Source organism: Lepisma saccharinum, chromosome 25 (assembly GCF_977018435.1).
Source record: "Lepisma saccharinum chromosome 25, izLepSacc3.1, whole genome shotgun sequence".
In the NCBI taxonomy this organism is placed as follows: domain Eukaryota; kingdom Metazoa; phylum Arthropoda; class Insecta; order Zygentoma; family Lepismatidae; genus Lepisma; species Lepisma saccharinum.
In genome coordinates, this window is record NC_139253.1 from 1,828,306 (window position 1) to 1,855,203 (window position 26,898).

Sequence of the window (26,898 nt, forward strand, 5' to 3'; positions counted from 1 at the left end):
TTTTCCTGGGAAGCTAAACCGTCGGAATACGTGCAGATTCGGGTTCGAATCCCGTTCTCCTCGCTGGTGACTGGCCAAACTGCTGCATGTTGATTCCCAAATAGATACGCTGGGAAAATCCTTCTCCTGTTGATAGCTTTTGATTGGTGTAATGAATAGACAGACTTAGGTAAAGGATAAAGTGTAATTTCGTAGACGGGAAATGAGGAAAGGGGTGTTGATCTAGACTTATTAACACAAAGAACAAAATTCCAATGCTGTGCCATACCTTGTGTGAACATTTATAAATTTCCATGAAGATGCAAATTAAAAAAGGACTAATAACTATTAGAATAATAAAATATACAGATACGCTGTTACGATATATATATATATATATATATATAAAGAAAGAAAGAAAAAACTATAGCCCTTGCGAGGAAGTTAAAAAAACAAAAAAATTAGATCAGTTATTTTGTACTACTTCCACAGACAAGATATGATTATGATTGTGGTAAATGTTATTAGGAAGAGGATTGTATGAATGAATATTAATTTTTCTTTCATAGATATCTACCATTTGCAGCAAAAGTTTGAGAAATAATGTGAAGATTTACGTCAAACATAACTAAATAGCCTATATATGATATATTATGTTGATTTTTAACTCGTCATTCATTTAGTTGCATGTAATTAGGATTAAATTCATACTAGAAGCTAATGATTCACATCTGCCTTGTGAATTGTTTTAATAAATAACTCCAGATGTGAATTTACCCGGAGGAGGCACAATGCACAGTGGTGCAGATACTATTTTAAACTAGGTCCAGTTCCGATTAGACTTCGTAAAGGAAGTGGACTTCAAACAACAATTCAATCAATTGAAGCTACTGAATGTTGTGATTCCCATACATAATACAATGAAAAGATTACTTGGGAGGAACATCACTTAATAATATTTCATTAGCTTCACCTTTCATTCAGTTTACATGAAAATGTTGATTATGTATGGGCAATTCCATTGTGACGCGTGTGACATTCAGACAAATTTACATTAATTTTTTAAAATTATTTTCTTAGCATCTTCATATATGCAGCTCTATCAATTCATGTAATTTCATTTTCCTTGATGAAAGTTATTTAATTTCAGAATATTCCTTCTGCGTCTCATTTCTCAGCTACAGAAAATACATTTCTTGTACTTATGACGGGTGTGACACTTCTGAGACATGACTTTAGGACCTTCCTCATTCTTTCAGAAAACTCTGTTAAGTATATGAGTTTACTGAAAAATTTTATTTTATTTTCACAAAACAAATTTACTAGACATTTAGATGATTTTATTTTTTTAAAATATTAGAGAATACTTTTTTTATACTAAACGTTCTTGAGTGCGACGGGTATGACAAATTTTCTGACGGGTGAAAATTATCATAAATAGATTCTTCAAACTAATGTTTGTTTCATAAATGAAGTAGGTTATTTCAGAACTTAAGATATGGAAACAATAAATGAAACATTTAGAACAAAATTAGAATTATTTAGTTTTCTTATGGTATATTTCTATAGCATAACTAAAGTAAATTACGTGGAGACACTACACATAAAGTCCCACTTCGCCACTGGTTGTACACCTCCAGCACACTCCTGAAACATTCGATAATTACATCTTCTTTACATAAATAATTTGTAATTAATGACTCTTATAACTTTATTGCTTTAGTATCTTTCTCTGAATAACGCAAAACAATTCAGAAAGATATTTTGGAAATTTAAATAATATTTTCTTCATGCGAAAAAGGGTTATTATTAGCTTTTAATTCGCCGAACTCCGTAGCGAAGTGGCTATCACAGCACACTACGACACCAGGAACCCCGAGTCGAATGGCATGGGTGTTCCTTGTGAGTGTCCCTTCATCAATTTCATCATATTTCATCCTCGTCTCCGCGAGTGGTAGAAAAGGGAAGTAATACAAATTAATTCAATCAATCAAAAGCTTAAAAATTATATCAGTGTATTTTTATGTTCGTTGCACCATAAACATTAAAATTTGATAGTTAATTTCTTACGCATTTACATATCATCTAAATTTTACAGTATTTTAGAACGATTAGTGCTGAATAATATACATCTGTGTAGTTTTGGTTTGTTTGCTTTTTACCTTCTAGGACACAACATATTCAAAGTTAAATAATATTAACTCTCGGGTTCAAGATTCAAATGACAAATCTAATATTTTTTTCTATATATATATTATTATCAAGTGTATACTGTCAGCGAGATCTTTAAGTTCAGGCAAGAAAATAAATATTGGCGTCTTAATTAAATTATTAATATTTGTGTCTTGTAGTTTATACACCATTTTGTATTGTGATTTGTTTTAGTTTACATGTGTGTGAAAATACCCAGCAAATCTAATAAATTCAATTTGTTTCTAAAAACTACAGATTTCAAAACTTACATGCAAAGCTATTAGGTTGTTTGTTATTTATATCTATATTTTCGCAAACTGAGATATACAAGAATTATATTTATATAGTGAAACTTCAATGTTTGAAATAATCTTATTTTTTAAATAAAAATAAAATATAATAAAGAGCAGTCAATAAAAATATGATGCATACCATGATGGTGATTATGTGCTAGAAAGTATTAAATATACAAAGATAATTAATCGTGACACAATATAATACAACTATATATATTTATAAATATGCAAATGCATGACTTTCACAATTGTTATTGAATATCTATATGAATGTAAGTGTTAAGTATTTATATGAGGTATAAGATCAATCATATACGCTGGCATGCCAACGAATATAATTGATCTTATTAGAAACTCCTATGAGGGTTCTACATGCCAAGTTGTGCATGAGGGAATACTTACGGATCCAATATCAGTTATTTCAGGAGTAAGACAAGGATGTATTTTATCACCAACAATATTTCTGATGGTAATTGATAAAGTAATGAAGAGGGTAACAGAAGGAAAAGGAGAGGTATAAATTGGAGTCTCACAGAGCAGCTAGAAGACTTGGACTTTGCAGATTATATTTGTCTGCTATCTCACACATACTTTAATATGGAAAATAAATTAGGAGATTTGGATAAGAAAGGGAAAAGAGTTGTTTTAAAGATAAATATAAAAAGACCAAATCACTAAGAACAAATATAAAAAAGATGGATAACTTCCACTTGAATGAGGAAAATATTGAAGAGGTTAAAGAGTTTGCATATCTGGGGAGTTTGGTGACAAATACAGGGGGAGCAGAAGATGATGTTAGATCGAGAATTATGTAAGCAAATGTGGCATTTATTCAGCTATATAAAGTTTGGAAAGCCAGAGAAATTTCGATAAGAACTAACGTGCGAATTTTTAGAACTAATGTGAAATCAGTTCTTCTTTATGGATGTGAAACTTGGAAAGTAACAAAGAAAATTACTAAATACCTACAGACATTCATAAACAGATGCCTAAGGAAACTTCTGGAAATATATTGGCCAGATATTATCTCAAATGAAGATATGGAAACGTACACAAGAGGAACCAGTGGCAATACAGATCAAAAGAAGAAAGTGGAGGTGGATTGGCCACAAATTGAGGAAAGATCCACCGGCAATAGAAAGACAAATATTGAGCTGGAACCAACAAGGACAACGTAGAAGAGGAAGGCCAATAATGAGTTGGAGAAGGACAATAGACAAGAAATATGGGAAGCAGGAAAGACCTGGAACGAGATAAGGAAGATGGCTGGAAACAGAGTCCGTTAGCGATGCTTCGTCGAGGCCCTATGCTCTGTAGCGGAGTAACAGGAAATAAGTCGGGAAGGGGGGGGGGTGCAGATGGAGATTTGTCAGAGAGAGAGGGGGCTTCTTTTCCCTTTTCCACTCCCCCCAAAGGATAGGAGGAAGAGATATATATATATATATATATATATATATATATATATATATAGAGAGAGAGAGAGAGAGAGAGAGAGAGAGAGAGAAGAACAACTGCTTCTCTTGTTTTTCTCCTTCCTTCCTTCTTGCTTTCCCCAGGGTTGCCTCCAGGTACCGACAAGCGGGGGAAGAAATAAATCTGTCGCGTCCCCCAAACCCCCCTTAGGAGATGGAAGTTCAGGGTTCGGAAGGGAGATGAGTGGGGGAGGTAAATGGGTTAAATGGGAAGGACCACTTTCGTCTTTCCTCCTTTACCCTCCCTCCCTCCACCTCTCTCTCGGGATGAAAAGTAGATAAAGCGAGTGGGTGGAGCAGAAGAAAGTGTAAGAGAGAGAGAGAGAGAGAAAGAGAGGGAGCAAGATGAAGAGGAGGGGGAGGGACGCAATAGAGAGAGAGAGACAGAGAGAGAAAGACGTACAACTTGCACCTTACCCTCTTTCTCCATCTGCCACTGCTTGCACCCCAGTTTCTATCTTTCCTTCCTTTTTTCCTGCTTTTGTCTCTCTCTCTCTCTCTCTCTCTCTCTCTCTCTCTCTCTCTCTCTCTCTCTCTCCTTTATTAATAGAAAGAAAGAAAGAAGGACGAAATGGATAAAAGAGTATCTTCTTTTTCTTCTTTCTCTCTACCTTTCCACCCGAGAAGGGGTGAAAGCGATCTCTCCTTCTATCTCTCTCTCTTTACTACTAAAGGGACTTGGGACAGCAACAAGGGTTGGCTTTTTCTCTCTTTCTAACTCCCTTTCTTACTCCGCCCACCAGTCTCCCTTCATCCCTGCTTTTCTTCTTTTATAAAAGTAAGTCAAACCTTGCGTGGAAGTTAGGAAAATAACAATTAGATCAGTTATTTTGTACTAATTTCACAGACAAGACATGATTATGATTGTAAATGTCATTAGGAAGAGGATTGTATGAAGGAATATTTATTTTTCTTTCATAGAGATCTAACCTTCTAGCAAGGTCTTCTTCAGACTCTGTATCAAGTACAAATGTATCAAGAACATCAATTTTTCATGAGAAATAATGTGAAGTTTTACGCTACACGTAACTGAATAACCTATGTATGATATAGTATGTGGATTTTAAACTGTTAATTCATTTAGTTGTATATAATAAGGATTACGTTCATACTAGAAATTAATGATTCACATATGTCTTGTGAATCGTTTCAATACATAGCTCCAGATATGACATGCCTACAAGTTCAATTTACTTTTCAACAACCTCGTCATAATGTCAGCAATTATATGCAATGGTTGGTGATTTTAAAATCAACTGGTTTCTGGTTGGATACGCGGTGGAGGCACAAAGTACAGTGGTTCAGATACTATTTCAAACTAGGTCCAGTTCCGATTAGACTTTGTCAATAAATTGGACTTCAAACAACAATTCAATCAATTAAAGTTACTGAATATTGTGATTCCTATCCATATTGCAATGAAAACGTTACTTGGGAGCAACATCACTTAATAATATTTAAATAGCTTCACCTTTCATTCATCTTATATGAAAATGGTGATTATGTATGGGCAATTCAATTTTGATGTGTGTGACATTCAGAAAAACTTACATTCATTTTTTACATTATTTTCTTAGCACCTTCATATACGCAGCTCTATCAATTCATGTAATTTCATTTTCCTTGATGAAAGTTATTTAATTTGAGAATATTCCTCCCACATCTCAATTCTCAGCTACAGAAAATACATTTCTTGTAATTGTGACGCGTGTGACACTTCTGAGACATGACTTTAGGACCTTACTGAAACAATTTTTTCTTTTATTTTCACAAAACAATCATTACTCGACATTTAGGCTAATAGATATTTTTAAAAAATATTTAAAAAAAGTCTACATACATTCTTCATAAACATTCTTGACTGTAACGAGTGTTACAAATTTTGTGACGGGCGAAAATTATCATAAATATATTCTTCAAACTAGATGAAGTAGGGTACTTCGGAGCTTAACATATAGAAACAATAAATGAGACAATAAAAATAAAATTAGAATTAATGAGTTTCCTTGTGGTATATTACTATACCATTCCTAAACTAAATTAAGTGGAGACACTACACATAAAATCTCACTTCTAAAAATAGCAATACTAACAAAATTAGGCCTACTAAACTATTAATTAACTTCTTCGCCTGAGAAACACCCTTATACAGGGTAGAAACTTTACATGAGAAGTGTTTCTAAATCTTAATAAACCGCCTTGGTCAGAAACTTTAGTGTAAAATATTAATAGGATTGTCAAACAATATTTTATTTAAAAACCATGAAACTGATGTTTGTATTCATAAATCCAAATTGTGCATAGTTTTCCCTTTAATTTCATTTCATAAGTGATACATGGAATACAATAAAATGATCCTTGTTTGTCAACTTTCACATATATAGAAACACGACGCCATGACACTTACCACATTCTCTCCTGCATTGATTAGCATATTTATACAATCCGAGTTCACTACAATCTTGTGTGTATCGGTACTCTATCTCACATTCGCCACAGCTGTTACACCTCCAGCACAGTTCTGAAACATTCGATGACATCTTATTTACATAAATATTTTGTAATTTATGACTCTTATAACTTTATTGCTTTGGTATCTTTCTCTGAATAACACAAAACAATTCTGAAAGATATTTTGGAAATTTAAATAATATTTTCTTCATGCGAAGAAAGGTTATTATTGGCTTTTAATTCGCCAACCTCCGTAGCAAAGTGGCTATCACAGCACACTACGACACCAGGAACCCCGAGTCGAATGGCATGGGTATTCCTTGTTAGTGTCCCTTCATCAATTTCATCATATTTCATCCTCGTCGACGTGAATGGCACAAAAGCGAAGTAATACAAATTAATTCAATCAATCAAAAGCTTAATAATTATTTGAGAAATGTTAAACTTTACATCAGTGTATTTTTATGTTCGTTGCACCATAAAAATTAAAATTTGATAGTTAATTTCTTACGCATATAGCGTCTAAATTTGACTGCATTTTGGAACGATTAGTGCTTAATAATATACAACTGTGTAGTTTTGGTTTGATTATTTTTTACTTTCTAGGACACAACATATTCAAATTTAGATGATATTATCTCACGTGTAGGAGTTTCAAATAACAAATCTCATATTTTTAAATATATAGTATATATTATTATCAAGTGTATTTTGCAGCGAGATCTTTAAGTTCAGGAAAGAAAATAAATATTACCGTCTAAATTAAAATATTAATATTTGGTTCTTGTAGTGCATACATCTTTTTGTATTGTGATTTGTTTTAGTTTGCATGTGAGTGAAAATTCCCAGCAAATCTAATAAATTCAACTTGTCTCTAAAAACTACAGATTTCAAAACTTACATGCAACAATATTGTTTTGCTTGTTATTTATATCTATATTTTCGCAAACTGAGATATACAAGAATTATATATATATATAGTGAAACTTCAATGTTTGAAATAATATTATTTTTTAAATAAAAATGAAATATAATAAAGATCAGTCAATGAAAATATGACGCATACCTTGAGGATGGGGCGAGGGCCCGGGCGAGGGCGAAGCTGATAGAAAGTATTAAATATACAGAAATAAATAATCGTAACACAATATAATACAACTATATATATTTAATAAATGCAAATGAGTGACTTTCACAATTGTTATTGAAAATCTATACGAATGGAAGTGTTAAACGTTTATTTGAGGTCTAAAGAAAGGAACAAAATATAGCCCCTTGCGATGAAGTAAGTAAGAAAAATAACAATTAGATCAGTTATATTGTACTACTTCCACAGACAATAGATGATTATGATTGTAAATGTTTTAACTAACTAACTAACTAACTCTGTAGCCTTCTTAAACCCGAAGGTTCATGGCTGCAGCAACACAGGCCTTCCATTTGTCCCTATCTTGAGCAAGGTCTATATACTCTTTTCCATCCCTAGTGATTTCCTTTAGGTCATTCTCAACGTTGTCCCTCCATCTTCGTCTCGGCCTTCCTACAGGTCTCCTACCATCAGGTTTCCCAACAAGAATCCTGTAAACTCCTCTTTCCTCTCCCATTCGTGCCACATGGCCTGCCCACCTAAGTCTTCTTGATTTAGTCATTCTAATAATATCTGGACATGAATACAAATTATGTAGTTCTAAATTATGTAACCTTCTCCACTCACCTTTTAGGTCCAAATATTTTCCTAAGGATATTATTTTCAAATACTCTCAATTTATGTTCCTCTTTCAATGTAAGGGACCAAGTTTCACACGCATATAATACTACAGGCAAAATTACTGTTTTGTATATTTTAACTTTTAGTTTCTTAGATATTAAACGAGAAGACAAAAGTTTATGAAGAGAGAAGTAACATGCATTTCCTGAATTAAGCCTACTTTTTATTTCTTCTTTAATATCATTTTCATTTGTTAATATTACTCCTAAGTATTTGAATTTGGAAACTGGTTCAAATGAGTTGTTATCAATAATTAGATTTTGATTATTACCTAACACTTGGTTTCGGCCTGTAAGCATATATTTAGTTTTCTCTTTGTTAACTTACAAACCTATCTCTTTAGCAGTTTTGAAAAATATTTTAGCATTATTCTTAATTGTATTTATATCATCCCCTAATAAGGCTACATCATCTGCATATGCTAACAACTGAGTCATACCATTTAATTTTAGTCCTTCTTTAGTTTCTTTTACCTTCCTAACAGCGTATTCTAAGGCAAAATTAAAGAACAATGGAGATAATGCATCTCCTTGTTTTAACCCATCATGAATTGCAGATTTGTCAGACACATTAATACCCACACGAATTTTACTTTGTTTTCCACGGTAATTATTGCAGTTCATTTTATCATCTTTTTTAAATACAGGAACAATTATGGATTCTTTCCACTGTTGAGGGATTTCTTCTTTAGTCCATATTAAACAAATTAATTTATGAATTTGATATATTAACGAATTCCCACCATATTTAATTAACTCAGCTGGTATTAAATCAATGCCAGGTGCTTTGTTATTCTCTAGCCTTTTAATAGCATCTTTAACTTCAGTCAAGTTAGGTTCTGGAACTAAAGGTTCTGCTGTGTGTACTTCATTTACTTCTGATTTATCTCCTACATGGACATTTAAAAGGTCATTAAAGTAGTTCTTCCATCTAATTAGAATATCGCTTGGGTCACCTAGAAAATCACCGTCTTTATCTTTTATCAAGTTTACTTTACGTTGCCACCCCTTTCTAAATTCATTTACACCTTTATATGGCTGCAGCAACATAGACCTTCCACCTGTCAATATCTTAAGCAAGATCTATATACTCTTTTCCATCTGTACCGATTTCCTTTAGGTCCATCTCAACGTTGTCCCTCCATCTTCGTCTTGGTCTTCCTATAGGTCTCGTACCATCAGGTTTCCCAATAACAATCCTGTGAACTCCTCTTTCCTCTCCCATTCGTGCCACATGGCCTGCCCACCTAAGTCTTCTTGATTTAATTATTCTAATAATTTCTGGACATGAATACAAATTATGTACTTCTAAATTATGTAACCTTCTCCACTCACCTGTCTCCTCATCCCTTTTAGGTCCAAAGATTTTCCTAAGGATCTTATTTTCAAATACTCTCAATTTGTGTTCCTCTTTCAATGTAAGGGAACAAGTTTCACACCCATATAATACTACAGGCAAAATTACTGTTTTGTATATTTTAACTTTTAGTTTCTTAGATATTAAACGAGAAGACAAAAGTTTGTGAAGAGAGAAGTAACATGCATAAGCCTACTTTTTATTTCCTCTTTAATGTAATTTTCATTTGTTAATATTACTCCTAAGTATTTGAATTTGGAAACTGATTCAAACAATTTGTTATCAATAATTAGATTTTGATTATTACCTAACACTTGGTTTCGGCCTGTAAGCAGTTTTGAAAAATATTTTAGCATTATTCTTAATTGTGTTTATATCATCCCCTAATAAGTCTACATCATCTGCATATGCTAACAACTGAGTCATACCATTTAATTTTAGTACTTCGTTAGTTTCTTTTACCTTCCTAACAGCATATTCTAAGGCAAAATTAAAGAGCAATGGAGATAATGCATCGCCTTGTTTTAACCCATCATGAATTGTAAATTTGTCAGACACATTAATATCCACATGAATTTTATTTTCTATTTTACTGGTTCATACTTTTATCATACTACAACCTTGGTGACAATGAAGTTCGACCAGAAAGGAATACGTGATTAAATGCACAGAGGCATAGGCGGTGGAATGGGTGACCCGCAGAAGTGACGCATGTGTGTAAGAGGAGGCGTGTGAGCAGGCAAGAATCGTGATCCCAGCATGTTGCACCCAAGGTCACGTAAAGAACGAAAACGGGGAACAATACGCGTGACATTGAACTTCGACCAGGCACCAGACCCATACGGTAAAATTCCAGATAGTGGCGCATTCGACGGAAGCATGACGTCACGGACACGATAAGGGAGTCCGCCGTATATAAGCGTGTGCTGTGCACCGAGGAACCGCAGTGCATCATCACCATGGCCAGGGGCAAACCTATTGACAACACCGTGAGGAGAAGAGTGGTGGAGTTGCAACGGGATGGACTCAGTGAACGGGAAATAGGGCGCCAACTGAACTTACCCAAGTCAACCGTCCACTGCATCATCAAACACCACCAAAATACGGGGACTACAGAGCCAGGTAAGGCCCCCGGTTGAAAACGCCTGCTGAGCGTGCGTGACCTACGGATATTAGGCGCTATATCCAGACCAACAATCATGTTTCTGTGGCCGAATTACGACTGTGGACTCGAGAACGCTTTCACATTGAAATGTCAACCAGAACCATTCGCCGTTACCTACAGCGATGCGGTTACCGAGTGTACAAGGCGAAACGTAAACCCTTCCTTTCCATGTTGAACAAAGGCAATCGACTACGGTGGGCACGAATGTACCGGGGATGGACATTTCGGCAGTGGAACAGGGTTTTGTGGAGGGACGAATCCATTTTCAATGTTGTGTACGGGAAAATAAGGAAAACAGTCATTTGTCGGAAGGAGGAACAGAATGAAGCGAAATGTTATGCACGTCGGGTACAGAAATCTGCGTCAGTGATGGTATGGGGATGCATGGCGGCATCTGGGGTTGGCCCACTACACGTCTGTGAGGGCATTGTGAATGCACACGCCTATATACGCATGCTGGAGCGGCATCTTCCCACAGTGCGAAGGCACCTGTTCCACAGGCGGCGTCTCATCTTTCAACACGACAATGCCAGGCCTCATACAGCGCGGTTGACAAGAGAATGGTTGACTCGCCATCACGTGCGAACTCTGCCATGGCCACCATCGAGTCCCGACCTCTCGCCCATTGAGAATGTGTGGCGTGTTCTTAAGCGACGTGTGCAACAGAAGGGACTCACGACAGTGGCTGCTCTTATCGCCTGCCTGCAGGAGGAATGGCACCGCATCGATGTGGAATACCTTGAACGACTCGTCCGCAGCATGCCCCGACGCATTGCCACAGTTATTCGCCGACGGGGCGGCGTCACACCATGGTAAACAGGATCCCCTCTAACAGTGGTTGAACTTCAATGTCACGTGTAGATGGACGAAAATGTTTTATTTCGTGTGGACACCATACATTGCTGCGTTGCAGCGGAATTTTATGTTTTCCTTTGTTCCATGTAGCCTGCTGAATAAAATATATTTAGCATATGCATGTGTTCTCCTTCTTTCACAACGCACTCCTATATTTGTGACTGGTCGAACTTCATTGTCACTAAGGTTGTAACAAGCTTCTTAGGTATTCCAAACTTGACTAATATATTATATAATTTATCTCTCTTGACCGAATCATATGCTTTTTTGAAATCAATGAATAGCTGATGGATATTTTGATTATATTCCCACTTTTTTTCAAGTGTCTGTCTGATGTGAAAAATTTGATCTGTAGTTCATCTGTTACGTTTAAATCCACATTGATAATCACCTATAATTTCATTAGCATATGGGGTTAGTCTTGTGAAAAGAATGTTAGAAAATATTTTATATGTTGTTGAGAGTAGAGAAATTCCACGGTAATGATTGCAGTTCATTTTATCACCTTTTTTAAACACAGGAACAATTATGGATTCTTTACACTGTTGAGGGATTTCTTCTTTATTGCATGTTAAACAAATTAATTTATGAATTTGACATATTAACGAATTTCCACCATATTGAAATAACTCAGCTGGTATTAAACCAATGCCAAGTGCTTTGTTGCCCGACCCTGTGGCCGAGTGGTTAGCACATCGCGCTGCGACGCCAAGGGTCCCGGGTTCGAATCCCGGTCGGGCTTGGTTGTTTGTGAATGTCCATTCATCAATTTCATCATTTCATCACTCATCCCCATCTTCGCAAATTAGCCAAGAGGCACAAAACGCGAAGTAAAATAAACTAAATCAAATAAAATCAAAACCAAGTGCTTTGTTATTATTTAGCCTTTTAATAGCATCTTTAACTTCATTCAAGTTAGGTTCTGGAACTAAAGGTTCTGCTGTGTATACTTCATTTACTTCTGATTTATCTCCTACATGAACATTTAAAAGGACATTAAAGTAGTTCTTCCATCTATTTAGAATATCGCTTGGGTCAGCTAGAAAATCATCGTCTTTATCTTTTATCAAGTTTACTTTACGTTGCCACCTCTTTCTAAATTCATTTACACCTTTATATAAATCTCTGATATTTTTGTTTTTGCTGTTTGTTTCAATTTAGTTAATTTTGCTTTTCAAGTAATCTCTTTTGTTACTTCTAAACGTGTGGTTTAATTCTCGCTATATTTTATTATAATTGCTTAGATTTGTATCATTATTTAACTAACTACGTCTAGCCTGATTCCTTATTTCTGTTAGATTATGACATTCATTATCAAACCATGGCTTACTTTTTCTTGGTTTATGGTATCCTATACTTTCTTTAGCTGCTGATTCTATTACATTACGTATGTGCTCCCAATTCTTATTTACATCTCTTTCATTTATATTTTCATCATCATTTAAATCCTGCAAAGCATCAAATCTATTTGACAGTTTAATTTTGTAATCTCTCTTAATTCTTTCATCAGCAAATTTTCCTATTTTAAATTTTAGAACTTTTAGATTTTGTTGCTTATGATTTATCACTGCGAGTCTTTCTCTTAATTTAGCAATTACTAAATAATGGTCACTGGCACCGTCAGCACCTCTATGTGTACGAACGTCAATTATACTAGTATGCCTTCTCTTATCAATGAGAATATGATCTATCTGATTATGAGTTTTACCATCTGGAGAAGACCAGGTATATTTATGGATATTTTTATGTTTAAAAGTGGTACTTTTCACAATTAAATTCTTTAAGGTTGCAAAAGTAATCAATCTTATACCATTATCATTACTTAATTCATGAAGACTTTCTTTACCAATAGTGGGTTTAAATGTCTCTTCTTTGCCAATCTGTGCATTACAGTCACCTAACACAATTTTCATATCATACTGAGAAAATTTATCAAAGACCTGTCCTAACTCTATATAAAAATCATCTTTAGTATTATCATCTTTATCTTCCGTTGGAGCATGTACGTTTATTAAAATAATTTTACACCACCTACCCTGTAAAACTGCATTTGATAAATTTATATTTAATAAATTCTACTGTTTTAAGAGCCAAGATAATTCTATTATTTATGAAAAAGCCTGTTCCAAAATTATGATTTTCAGTACCACCATAGAAAAAAGTATAATTTTTAGTTTTACAATTCCATTCTCCTGGCCTCCTAACTTCCTGGACAGCTACTATATCTAATTTATACTTAACTATCTCATTAATTGTACACTGAAATGCCCCAGGCCGGTAAAGGTTCAGAACATTCCAGGTGCCTAATTTAATATCCTTATTCCTAATGTGGTTCTTATCCTTAGTCCAGGGAACTCCCAAAGTAGTCCCCACCCGGAGATCCGAATGGGGGACTATTTTACCTCCGGAACATTTTACCATGGGAACATCCAAGGCCTTATATTGCTGTTCCTTGACATGTCTTTTTACAGTGCAGAGTTGTCAGCTCTACACCTAACCCCCAATATGAATGGAGGACCGCACCTGTCGTTGGTCAGCGGATCCCTCGGATCTAGCTGGGAGGATCACATTGTAGTGCACCAACCGTACCCTACTTCTGCCAATTGTGGGACGCTCATAGTGCCATGACAGGGCAGCTCTGTAAATCCCAACACAGCAAAATGTTGACCATTTCACTGTGTTGGTTGACTAACTGCAGTGAACAAGTCACTGGGCGACGAGGTCGTCACATAACTACGACAAGGATTGTAAATGTTTTTAGGAAGAGAATTGTATGAAGGAATATTAATTCTTCTTTCATAGAGACCTACCATTTGGAGCAAAATTTAAGAAATAATGTAAAGTTTTACGCTGCTCATAACTAAATAGACTATGTATGATATATTATGTGGACTTTAAACTTTTAATGGATGTAGTTGCATGTAATAAGGATTAAGCTCATACTAGAAACTAATGATTCACATCTGTCTTGTGAATTGTCTCAATAAATAACTCCAGAAGTGAATTCAATGTATCCACACATACCTACAAGTTTATGTTACTTTTCACAAATATCGTCATAATCTTAGCAATTGTATGAAATGATTGGTGATTTCAAAATCTACTGGTGTCGAATTGTATACACGGTAGAGGCACAATGCACAGTGGTTCAGATACTATTTTAAACTAGGTCCAGTTCCGATTAGACTTTGTCAATGAAATGGATTTCAAAAAGCAATTCAATCAATTGAAGTTACTTCATGTTGTGATTCGCAACCATAATACAATGAAAAAACGTTTTGGGAGGAACATCACTTAATAATATTTAAATAGCTTCACCTTTAATTCAGTTTATATGAAAATGTTGATTATGTATGGGCAATTTCATTGTGACGGGTTTGACATTCAGACAAATTTGCATTCATTTTTTAAATTATTTTCTTAGCACATTCTTATATGCAGCTCTATGATTTCATGTAATTTCATTTTCCTTGATGAAAGTAGTTTAATTTCAGAATATTCCTCCCACATCCCAATTCTCAGCTACAGAAAATACATTTCTTGTACTTGTGATGGGTGTGACACTTGTGAGACATGACTTTAGGACCTTCCTCATTCTTTCAGGAAACTCTGTTAAGTATATGGGTTTACTGAAACAAATTTATTTTATTTTCACAAAACAACCTTTACTCGACACTTAGACTAATTCATATTTTTTATAATATTAAAAAAGTCTACATACATTTTTCATAAACATTCTTGAATGTGCCGAGTGTGACATTTTTTGTGACGGGTGAAAATTATCATAAATATACTCTTCAAACTTTTGCTTGTTTCATAAATCAAGTAGGGTACTTCAGAGCTTGACATATAGAAACAATAAATGAGAACAAAATTATAATTAATGTGTTTTCTTGTGGTATATTACTATACCATCCCTAAACTAAATTAAGTGGAGACACTACACACAAGATCCCACTTCTATAAATATTAATAGTAACATAATTAGGCCTTTTTCCATACTAAATTATTAATTTAGTTCTTCGCCTGAGTAACACCCTTATAGACGGTAGAAACTTTACATGTGAAGTGTTATTAAATCTTAATAAAACCCCTTGGTCAGAAATTTTAGTGTAAAATATTAATATTATTGTCAACCAATATTTTATTTAAAAGCCATGAAACTGATGTTTGTATTCATAAATCCAAATTGTGCATAGTTTTCCCTATAATTTCATTTCATAAGTGATACATGGAATACAATAAAATGATCCTTGTTTGTCCACTTTCACATATAGAGAAACACGACGCCATGACACTTACCACATTCTCTCCTGCATTTATTAGCATATTTATACAATCCGTGTTCACTACAATCTTGTGTGTATCGGTAGTCTATCTCACATTCTCCACTGCTGGTACACCTCCAGCACAGTTCTGAAACATTCGATAATGACATCTTATTTACATAAATATCTTGTAATTAATGACTCTTATAACTTTAATGCTTTGGTATCATTCTCTGAATAAAGCAAAACAATTCTGAAAGATAATTTGGAAATTTAAATAATATTTTCTTCATGCGAAAAAAGGTTATTATTGCCTTTTAATTCGCCAACCTCCGTAGCAAAGTGGCTATCACAGCACACTACGACACCAGGAACCCCGAGTCGAATGGTATGGGTGTTCCTTGTTAGTGTCCCTTCATCAATGTCATCGTATTTCATACTAGCCTCCACGATTGGCAGAAAAGCGAAATAAGACAAATTAAATCAATCAATCAAAAGCATAATTATTATTTGGGAACTATTAAACTGTATATCAGTGTATTTTTATGTGCGTTTCACCATAAACAATAATATTTTATAACTAATTTCTTACGCATATAGCGTCTAAATTTGACTGTATTTTGGAACCATTAGTGCTTAATAATATACAACTGTGTAGTTTTGGTTTGTTTATTTTTTACTTTCTAGGACACAACATATTCAACGTTAGATGATATAATCTCACGGGTACGAGTTTTAAAGTGAAATCTGATATTTTTATATATATAGTATATATTATTATCTAGTGTATATTGTCAGCGTGATCGTTACGTTGAGAAAAGAAATTAAATATTACCGTCTAAATTAAATTATTAATATTTGGTTCTTGTAGTTCATACACCATTTTGTATTCTGATTTGTTTTAGTTTGCATGTGAGTGAAAATACCCAGCAAATCTAATAAATTCAACTTGTCTCTAAAAACTACAGATTTCAAAACTTACATGCAACAATATTGTTTTGTTTGTCATTTATATCTATATTTTCGCCAAACTGAGATATACAAGAATTATATTTATATAGTGAATCAACAATGTTTGAAATAATATTATTTTTAATAATTTTATATTTAATAATAATTATTTTAAATAAAAATGAAATATAATAAAGATCAGTCAATAAAAATGTGACGCATACCTTGAGGATGGGGCGAGGGCCCGGGCGAGGGCGAAGCTGATAGAAAGTATTAAATATACAAAAATAAATAATCGTGACACAACATAATACAACTATGTATATTTAATAAATGCAAATGAGTGACTTTCACAATTGTTATTGAAAATCTATACGAATGGAAGTGTTAAACATTTATTTGAGGTCTAAAGAAACGAACAAAATATAGCCCCTTGCGAGGAAGTAAATAAGAAAAATAACAATTAGATCAGTTATATTGTACTACTTCCACAGACAATAGATGATTATGATTGTAAATGTTATTTGGAATGGAATTGTATAAAGGAATATTAATTCTTGTTTCATATTGAGAAATATTTGAGAAATAATGTGAATTTTTACGCTACTCACAACTAAATAGCCTATGTATATATGATATAGTATGTGGATTTTAAATTCTTAATGGATCTAGTTGCATATAATAAGTATTACGTTCATAGTAGAAACTGATGATTCACATCTGTCTATTGAATTGTTTCAATAAATAACTCCAGATGTGAATTCAATGTATCCTCACAAGCTTACAAGTTTATGTTATTTTTCAATAACCTCGTCATAATGTCAGTAATTATATGACATGGTTGGTGATTTCAAAATCTACTGGTGTCGAATAGTATACACGGTGGAAGCATAATGCACAGTGGTTCAGATACTATTTTAAACTAGGTCCAGTTCCGATTATTATCAATGAAGTGGACTTCAAACAGCAACTCAAACAATTGAAGTTATTGAATGTTGTGATTCGCACCCATAATACAATGAAAAAATTACTTGGGAGGAACATGACTTAATAATATTTAAATAGCTTAACCTTTCATTCAATTTATATGAAAATATTGATTATGTATGGGCAATTTCATTGTGACGGTTGTGACATTCAGACAAATTTAAATCCATTTTTTAAATTATTTTCTTAGCACCTTCATATATGCAGCTCTATCAATTCATGTAATTTCATTTTCCTTGATGAAAGTTATTTAATTTGAGAATATTCCTCCCACATCTCAATTCTCAGCTACAGAAAATACATTTCTTGTACTTGTGACGGGTATGACACTTCTGAGACATGACTTTAGGACCTTCCTCATTCTTTCAGGAAACTCTGTGAAAATTTTATTTTATTTTCACAAAACAATCTTTACTCACAATTTAGGCTAACTGATATTTTTTAAGAATATTAAAAAAGTCTATATATATTTTTCATAAACATTCTTGACTGTGACGAGTGTGACAAATTTTGTGACGGGTGAAAATTATCATAAATATATTCTTCAAACTAAATGAACTAGGGTACTTCACAGCTTAACATATAGAAACAATAAATGAGAAAATTCGAACAAAATTAGAATTAATTAGTTTTCTTGTGCTATATTACTATACCATTCCTAAACTAAATTAAGTGGAGACACTACACATAAAAGCCCGCTCTACAAATATTAATAGTAACATAATTAGGCCTTTTTCCAAACTCAACTAATAATTTAGTTCTTCGCCTAAGGAACACCTTAATAGAGGATAGAAACTTTACATGAGAAGTGTTTTTTTAAATCTTAATAAAACTACTTGTTCAGCAACTTTAGTGTAAAATACATATTAAAAGGATTGTCAAACAATAATTTATTTAAAAGCCATGAAACTGATGTTTGTATTCATAAATCCAAATTGTGCATAGTTTTCCCTTTAATTTCATTTCATAAGTGATACATGGAATACAATAAAATGATCCTTGTTTGTCCTTTTTCACATATAGAGAACACGACGCCATGACACTTACCACATTCTCTCCTGCATTTATTAGCATATTTATACAATCCGTGTTCACTACAATCTTGTGTGTATCGGTAGTCTATCTCACATTCTCCACTGCTGGTACACCTCCAGCACAGTTCTGAAACATTCGATAATGACATCTTATTTACATAAATATCTTGCAATTAATGACTCTTATAACTTTATTGCTTTGGTATCTTTCTCTGAATAACGCAAAACAATTCTGAAAGACATTTTTTAAATTTAAATAATATTTTCTTCATGTGAAAAAGGTTATTATTAGCTTTTAATTCGCCGACCTCCGTAGCGTAGTGGCTATCACAGCACACTACGACACCAGGAACCCCGAGTCGAATGGCATTGGTGTTCCTTGTTAGTGTCCCTTCATCAATTCCATCATATTTCATCCTCGTCTCTGCGAATGGCACATAAGCGAAGTAATACAATTTAATTCAATCAATCAAAAGTTTAATAATTATTTGAGAAATGTTAAACTTCATATCAGTGTATTTTTATGTTCGTTGCACCATACATATTAAAATTTGATAGTTAATTTCTTACGCATATAGCGTCTAAATTTGACTGTATTTTGGAAGGATTAGTGCTTAATAATATACAACTGTGTAGTTTTGGTTTGTTTATTTTTTACTTTCTAGGACACAACATATTCAAAGTTAGATGATATTAACTCTCGGGTACGAGATTTAAATGACAAATCTGATATTTTTTGTGTGGGTGTATATATATATATATATATATATATATATATATATATATATATATATATATATTATCTAGTGTATATTGTCAGCGAGATCTTTAAGTTCAGGAAAGAAAATAAATAATTCCGTCTAAATTAAATTATTAATATTTGGGTCTTGTAGTTCATACTCCATTTTGTATTGTGAATTATTTTAGTTTGCATGTGAGTGAAAATACCCAGCAAATCTAATAAATTCAACTTGTCTCTAAAAATTACAGATTTCAAAACTAACATGCAACAATATTGTTTTGTTTGTTATTTATATCTATCTTTTCGCAACCTGAGATATACAAGAATTATATATATATAGTGAAACTTCAATGTTTAAATAATATTATTTTTTTAATAAAAATGAAATATAATAAAGATCAGTCAATAAAAATGTGACGCATACCTTGAGGATGGGGCGAGGGCCCGGGCGAGGGCGAAGCTGATAGAAAGTATTAAATATACAAAAATAATTAATCGTGACACAATATAATACAACTATATATATTTAATAAATGCAAATGCGTGACTTTCACAATTGTTATTGAAAATCTATACGAATGGAAGTGTTAAACGTTTATTTAAGGTATAAAGAAAGGAACAAAATATAGCCCCTTGCGAGGAAGTAAATAAGAAAAATAACAATTAGATCAGTTATATTGTACTACTTCAAAAGACAATAGATGATTATGATTGTAAATGTTATTAGTAGAGCCCGGAAGTTTGGCAAAATGCCTCTTTTTATGTACTGCATATATTGATAAAAATTTTCCGGATATACGTTTCTTATGTTGTTTCAAATGTTTTAGAAGACTTTTCATTTTGCCTATTTTGCCTATTTGGACCCCACTGCCTATTTTTAATTATAATGCCTTTTTTGCCTTTTTCAATGAAATTCGACATTTTTTTAAAAAAAAATGTGTATATAAATTATTTTTCTCCCAAAAAACGTTGTTGGTATTTAATTTTCTTCCGTTTATTATGTGAATAATTTTCGCCTTATTTAAGTAAAATTGAACTCACGCATGTTTCAACATTGCTGAAGGAGAAAAGTGTGAGAAAAAAGTATTTCATGCTGAGTCAGGATATTGCCTTTCGGTTAACATTTCTTGTGCATGATTGACTGCTGAAGTGGACAGGTTGATTTCGAACACAAAGAAAATATTTCTGAAATCTCCCTCTCGAACCCGAAAATTTCAGGAAGTTGCGATTGAGCTTAGTTTACCTCAGCAACCAGTCTTGACGAGATAGGGAACCTGGATATCAGCAGCTATATATTATGCTAACAACCTTAAAAAAGTCAGTGAGGTGATCGATGCTCTTCCAGAAAATGAAGCGGCTTCAATTCGTGAAGTGAAAAAACTCCTGTGCTATTCAAGTTTACTTTTGCACATTATGGTGCATTGCCAGAGACAATTACAATTATAGCATCCATGAAAATCTTCGAGGAATCTATGCAGCAGATGATGGAAGTGCCAGGAGAAAAGGGGTGAGCTGTTACGGAAAAGTTCTAACAGGTAGTGAGTGCAAATGAGGACTTGAAACAATTGAAAACAATTTGTGATATTCTAAAAGGTGAAAATGCTGTTACCAAAATGAGTCCAGCTACATTAGCTTGTTATATGTATGCTCCAATAACTTCTGTCGAAGTAGAAAGATCATTTTCTATTATGAAAAACATTCTCTCTGACAGACGACTATCAATGAATATTTAGAACTTAAAAAGCACCTTGTAGTTATGTGCAATCAAGACGGAGAAAATTGAAATGCTCTTCCCAATTTAGATTTTAACATTTTGCCAGAAATTATAGATAAAAGTAAGCGACTTCTAAATGTGCCTTGTTTCGGTTTAGTTTACCTTTTTTTTTCATTTTTATGACTATTTACCACATTATAAATGCCTTTTTGCCTGCCTATTTTAACAAAAATAAATGCCTGAACTTCCGGGCTCTAGTTATTAGGAAGAGAATTGTATGAAGGAATATTAATTCTTCTTTCATAGAGACCTAACATTTGGAGCAAACTTTGAGAAATAATGTGAAGTTTTACGCTGCTCATAACTAAATAGCCTATGTATATATGATATAGTATGAGGATTTTAAACTCTTAATGGATCTAGTTGCATATAATAAGTATTGAGTTCATACTATAAACTGATGATTCACATCTGTCTTTTGAATTGTTTCAATAAATAACTCCAGATGTGAATTCAATGTATCCTCACAAGCTTACAAGTTTATGTTAATTTTCAATAACCTCGTCATAATGTCAGTAATTATATGAAATGATTGGTGATTTCAAAATCTACTGGTGTCGAATTGTATACACGGTGGAAGCATAATGCACAGTGGTTCAGATACTATTTTAAACTAGGTCCAGTTCCGATTATTATCAATGAAGTGGACTTCATACAGCAACTCAATCAATTGAAGTTACTTCATGTTGTGATTCTCATCCATAATACGAGTACAATGAAAAAATTACTTGGGAGGAACATGACTTAATAATATTTAAATAGCTTAACCTTTCATTCAATTTATATGAAAATATTGATTATGTATGGGCAATTTCATTGTGACGGTTGTGACATTCAGACAAATTAAAATCCATTTTTTAAATTATTTTCTTAGCACCTTCATATATGCAGCTCTATCAATTCATGTAATTTCATTTTCCTTGATGAAAGTTATTTAATTTGAGAATATTCCTCCCACATCTCAATTCTCAGCTACAGAAAATACATTTCTTGTACTTGTGACGGGTATGACACTTCTGAGACATGACTTTAGGACCTTCCTCATTCTTTCAGGAAACTCTGTGAAAATTTTATTTTATATTCACAAAACAATCTTTACTCACAATTTAGGCTAATTGATATTTTTTAAGAATATTGAAAAAGTCTATATATATTTTTCATAAACATTCTTGACTGTGACGAGTGTGACAAATTTTGTGACGGGTGAAAATTATCATAAATATATTCTTCAAACTAAATGAACTAGGGTACTTCACACCTTAACATATAGAAACAATAAATGAGAAAATTAGAACAAAATTAGAATTTTTCTTGTTTCTTGTTTTCTTGTGCTATATTACTATACCATTCCTAAACTAAATTAAGTGGAGACACTACACATAAAATCCCACTTCTATAAATATTAATACTAACATAATTAGGCCTTTTTCCAAACTAAACTATTAATTTAGTTCTTCGCTTAAGGAACACCCTAATAGATGTTACAAACTTTACATGTGAAGTGTTTATAAATCTTAATAAAACTCCTTGGTCAGCAACTTTAGTTAAAAATATTAATAGGATTGTCAATCAACATTTTATTTAAAAGCATTAAACTGATGTTTGTATTCATAAATCCAAATTGTGCATAGTTTTCCCTATAATTTCATTTCATGAGTGATACATGGAATACAATAAAATGATCCTTGTTTGTCCACTTTCACATATATAGAAACACGACGCCATGACACTTACCACATTCTCTCCTGCATTGATTAGCATATTTATACAATCCGTGTTCACTACAATCTCCTGTGTGTTGGAAGTCTATCTCACATTCGCCACTGCTGGTACACCTCCAGCACAGTTCTGAAACATTCGATAATGACATCTTATTTACATAAATATTTTGTAATTAATGACTCTTACAAGTTTACTGCTTTGATATCTTTCTCTGAATAACGCAAAACAATTCTGAAAGATATTTTGGAAATTTAAATAATATTTTCTTCATGCGAAAAAAGGATATTATTAGCTTTTAATTTGCCGACCTCCGTAGCGAAGTGGCTATCACAGCACACTACGACACCAGGAACCCCGAGTCGAATGGTATGGGTGTTCCTTGTTAGTGTCCCTTCATCAATTTCATCATATTTCATACTAGCCTCCACGATTGGCAGAAAAGCGAAATAAGACAAAATAAATCAATCAATCAAAAGCATAATTATTATTTGGGAACTATTAAGCTGTATATCAGTGTATTTTTATGTGCGTTTCACCATAAACAATAATATTTTATAACTAATTTCTTACGCATATAGCGTCTAAATTTGACTGTATTTTGGAACCATTAGTGCTTAATAATATACAACTGTGTAGTTTTGGTTTGTTTATTTTTTACTTTCTAGGACACAACATATTCAACGTTAGATGATATAATCTCACGGGTACGAGTTTTAAAGTGAAATCTGATATTTTTATATATATAGTATATATTATTATCTAGTGTATATTGTCAGCGTGATCGTTACGTTGAGAAAAGAAATTAAATATTACCGTCTAAATTAAATTATTAATATTTGGTTCTTGTAGTTCATACACCATTTTGTATTCTGATTTGTTTTAGTTTGCATGTGAGTGAAAATACCCAGCAAATCTAATAAATTCAACTTGTCTCTAAAAACTACAGATTTCAAAACTTACATGCAACAATATTGTTTTGTTTGTCATTTATATCAATATTTTCGCCAAACTGAGATATACAAGAATTATATTTATATAGTGAATCAACAATGTTTGAAATAATATTATTTTTTAAATAAAAATGAAATATAATAAAGATCAGTCAATAAAAATGTGACGCATACCTTGAGGATGGGGCGAGGGCCCGGGCGAGGGCGAAGCTGATAGAAAGTATTAAATATACAAAAATAAATAATCGTGGCACAACATAATACAACTATATATATTTAATAAATGCAAATTAGTGACTTTCACAATTGTTATTGAAAATCTATACGAATGGAAGTGTTAAACGTTTATTTGAGGTCTAAAGAAAGGAACAAAATATAGCCCCTTGCGAGGAAGTAAATAAGAAAAATAACAATTAGATCAGTTATATTGTACTACTTCCACAGACAATAGATGGTTATGATTGTAAATGTTATTTGGAATGGAATTGTATAAAGGAATATTAATTCTTGTTTCATATTGAGAAATATTTGAGAAATAATGTGAATTTTTACGCTACTCACAACTAAATAGCCTATGTATATATGATATAGTATGTGGATTTTAAACTCTTAATGGATCTAGTTGCATATAATAAGTATTACGTTCATACTAGAAACTGATGATTCACATCTGTCTTTTGAATTGTTTCAATAAATAACTCCAGATGTGAATTCATTGTATTTTCACATGCCTACAAGTTCATGCTACTTTTCAAAAACCTCGTCAAAATCTCAGCAAATATAAGAAATTATTGGTGATTTTAAAATCTTCTGATCTCAGGTTGGATACCAGGTGGAGGCACAGTCACAGTTGTTCAGATACTATTTTGAACTGGGTTCAGTTCCGTTTAGACTTTGTTAATGAAGTGGACTTCAAACAACAATTCAATCAATTGAAGTTATTGAATGTTGTGATTCGCACCCATAATACAATGAAAAAATTACTTGGGAGGAACATGACTTAATAATATTTAAATAGCTTAACCTTTCATTCAATTTATATGAAAATGTTGATTATGTATGGGAAATTCCATTGTGACGGGTGTGACAGTCAGACAAATTTAAATCCATTTTTTAAATTATTTTCTTAGCACCTTCATATATGCAGCTCTATCAATTCATGTAATTTCATTTTCCTTGATGAAAGTTACTTAATTTCAGAATATTCCTCCCCCGTCTCATTTCTCAGCTATAGAAAATACATTTCTTGTACTTGTGACGGGTGTGAAACTTCTGAGACATGACTTTAGGACCTTCGTCGTTCTCTCAGGAAACTATGTGAAATACATGTGTTTACTGAAACAATTTTATTTTATTTTCACAAAACAATCTTTACTCGACATTTAGATGATTGTTTTTTTTAAATATTACTGTAAACATTCTTGACTGTGACGAGTGTGACAAATCTTGTGACGGTTGAATATTATCATAAATAGATTCTTCAAGCTAACTATTGTTTCATAAATGAAGTAGGTTACTTCTGAGCTTAAGCTATAGAAACAATAAATGAGACAATTAGAACATAATTAGTATTAATTAGTTTTATTTTAGTATATTACTATACCATAACTAAACTACATGTAAATTAAGTGGAGACACTGCACATAAAATCCCACTTCTATAAAAATTACACTGGGCTACGTCCATTTTGCTGACTGGAGGCTGATGGTTGTTCCTTAGTAATTCGAGGGTGGTAAATCCAAAACTGAAATCCGTTTTTTTTCTGTCACATTAGGTTTCGGAGGAAAATAGAAAATTATCTGATATTAGGGATGTTTATTTAGAGCAATGAAACAACGTAGTCCGTAAGGAGGTTACAAGATGGCAGCACATGGAATATTATTTATTTCAATCAGTTATTCGAATATTGTTAAATGTTAAAACACAAGAGTATATTAACTAAAGAGAATATTCATTTAAAATTCTATCCAATTTCAAACAGAACTGAGTATCGTATGCGGAAGCGGTTCAAATACCAAAGTATTCACAATTATCTTTATGAAGATACAGTACTAGTTTGGGTTTACGAATTCGAGTGTTATTGTGTATCGGAAGCGCTTGCTGATTTTTAACTTTACGCAAGTTTTGTGTACAGTTGCTGATTTTGGTGGTGTTTTGTGTATTGTTTCGGTTCATTGCTGTGTGCGGAATTACAGGTACATCACGTTATACACTTCCAGTTACCTGTTCAGCTGTTGTGTATTTTTGTTGACATGGCATCTGTTCGTCGAAAGTGCAAGAACAACCCTGATATATTTTGTTACATTTGCGGTTCTTTTACAACCCCAAAACAAAGGACAAATATTACTGACTTTGTAAGGAAAGCATATAGTGCATATTTCGGAATTAAATTGGGTGACTAAGATAAATCCTGGGCACCTCATAAAGTATGCAGGACCTGTGAAGAAAATCGCAGACAATGGAGTAAAAGTGAAAGAAAAAGTATCAGTTTTGGAATACGAATGGTTTGGCGTGAGCAGCAAAATCATATAAATGACTGTTATTTCTGTATGGTAAATGTTTTTGGTATGAACTTGAAATCTAAACATACCCTTCAGTATCCTAATGTTTCCTAGGCTAGAAGACCTGTTCCTCACAGCGATAAATCCCCGTCCCTGCATTAAACACGTTTGCAAGCTACAGTGACGATGACGAATGCTCTGTCGACACGAATACTGAAAGCAATGACGAGGATTTTGTGGTGGCAGATGAATTCAGTTCGTGCAAGCCTTTCACACAAGCAGAGTTAAACGATCTTATTCGTGATCTTGATCTACCAAAGGCGTCAGCAGAATTACTAGGTTCTAGACTAAAGTAAAGAAATATGTTAGCGTCTGGAACAATCTTCATGTATCGGGACAGAGAGAGGCATCTATTAAGATATTTTCAAAGAGAC

At 33.0% G+C, this 26,898-nt stretch overlaps 1 protein-coding gene across 1 annotated transcript in view; it reads right to left on the bottom strand.

Annotated features, from left to right (window-relative positions):
* LOC145978987 (uncharacterized) overlaps nucleotides 1–26,898 on the bottom strand; it is a 370,418-nt gene that overhangs the window by 55,261 nt on the left and 288,259 nt on the right. The window contains exons 26-34 of the mRNA XM_083112046.1: nucleotides 24,138–24,173; nucleotides 23,026–23,139; nucleotides 19,942–19,977; nucleotides 18,789–18,902; nucleotides 16,979–17,014; nucleotides 15,838–15,951; nucleotides 7,458–7,493; nucleotides 6,348–6,461; nucleotides 2,605–2,622 (exon numbers count right to left, since the gene is read on the bottom strand). Coding sequence (XP_082968172.1) covers nucleotides 2,605–2,622; nucleotides 6,348–6,461; nucleotides 7,458–7,493; nucleotides 15,838–15,951; nucleotides 16,979–17,014; nucleotides 18,789–18,902; nucleotides 19,942–19,977; nucleotides 23,026–23,139; nucleotides 24,138–24,173 — 618 coding nt within the window. The remainder of the gene's footprint in view (nucleotides 1–2,604; nucleotides 2,623–6,347; nucleotides 6,462–7,457; nucleotides 7,494–15,837; nucleotides 15,952–16,978; nucleotides 17,015–18,788; nucleotides 18,903–19,941; nucleotides 19,978–23,025; nucleotides 23,140–24,137; nucleotides 24,174–26,898) is intronic.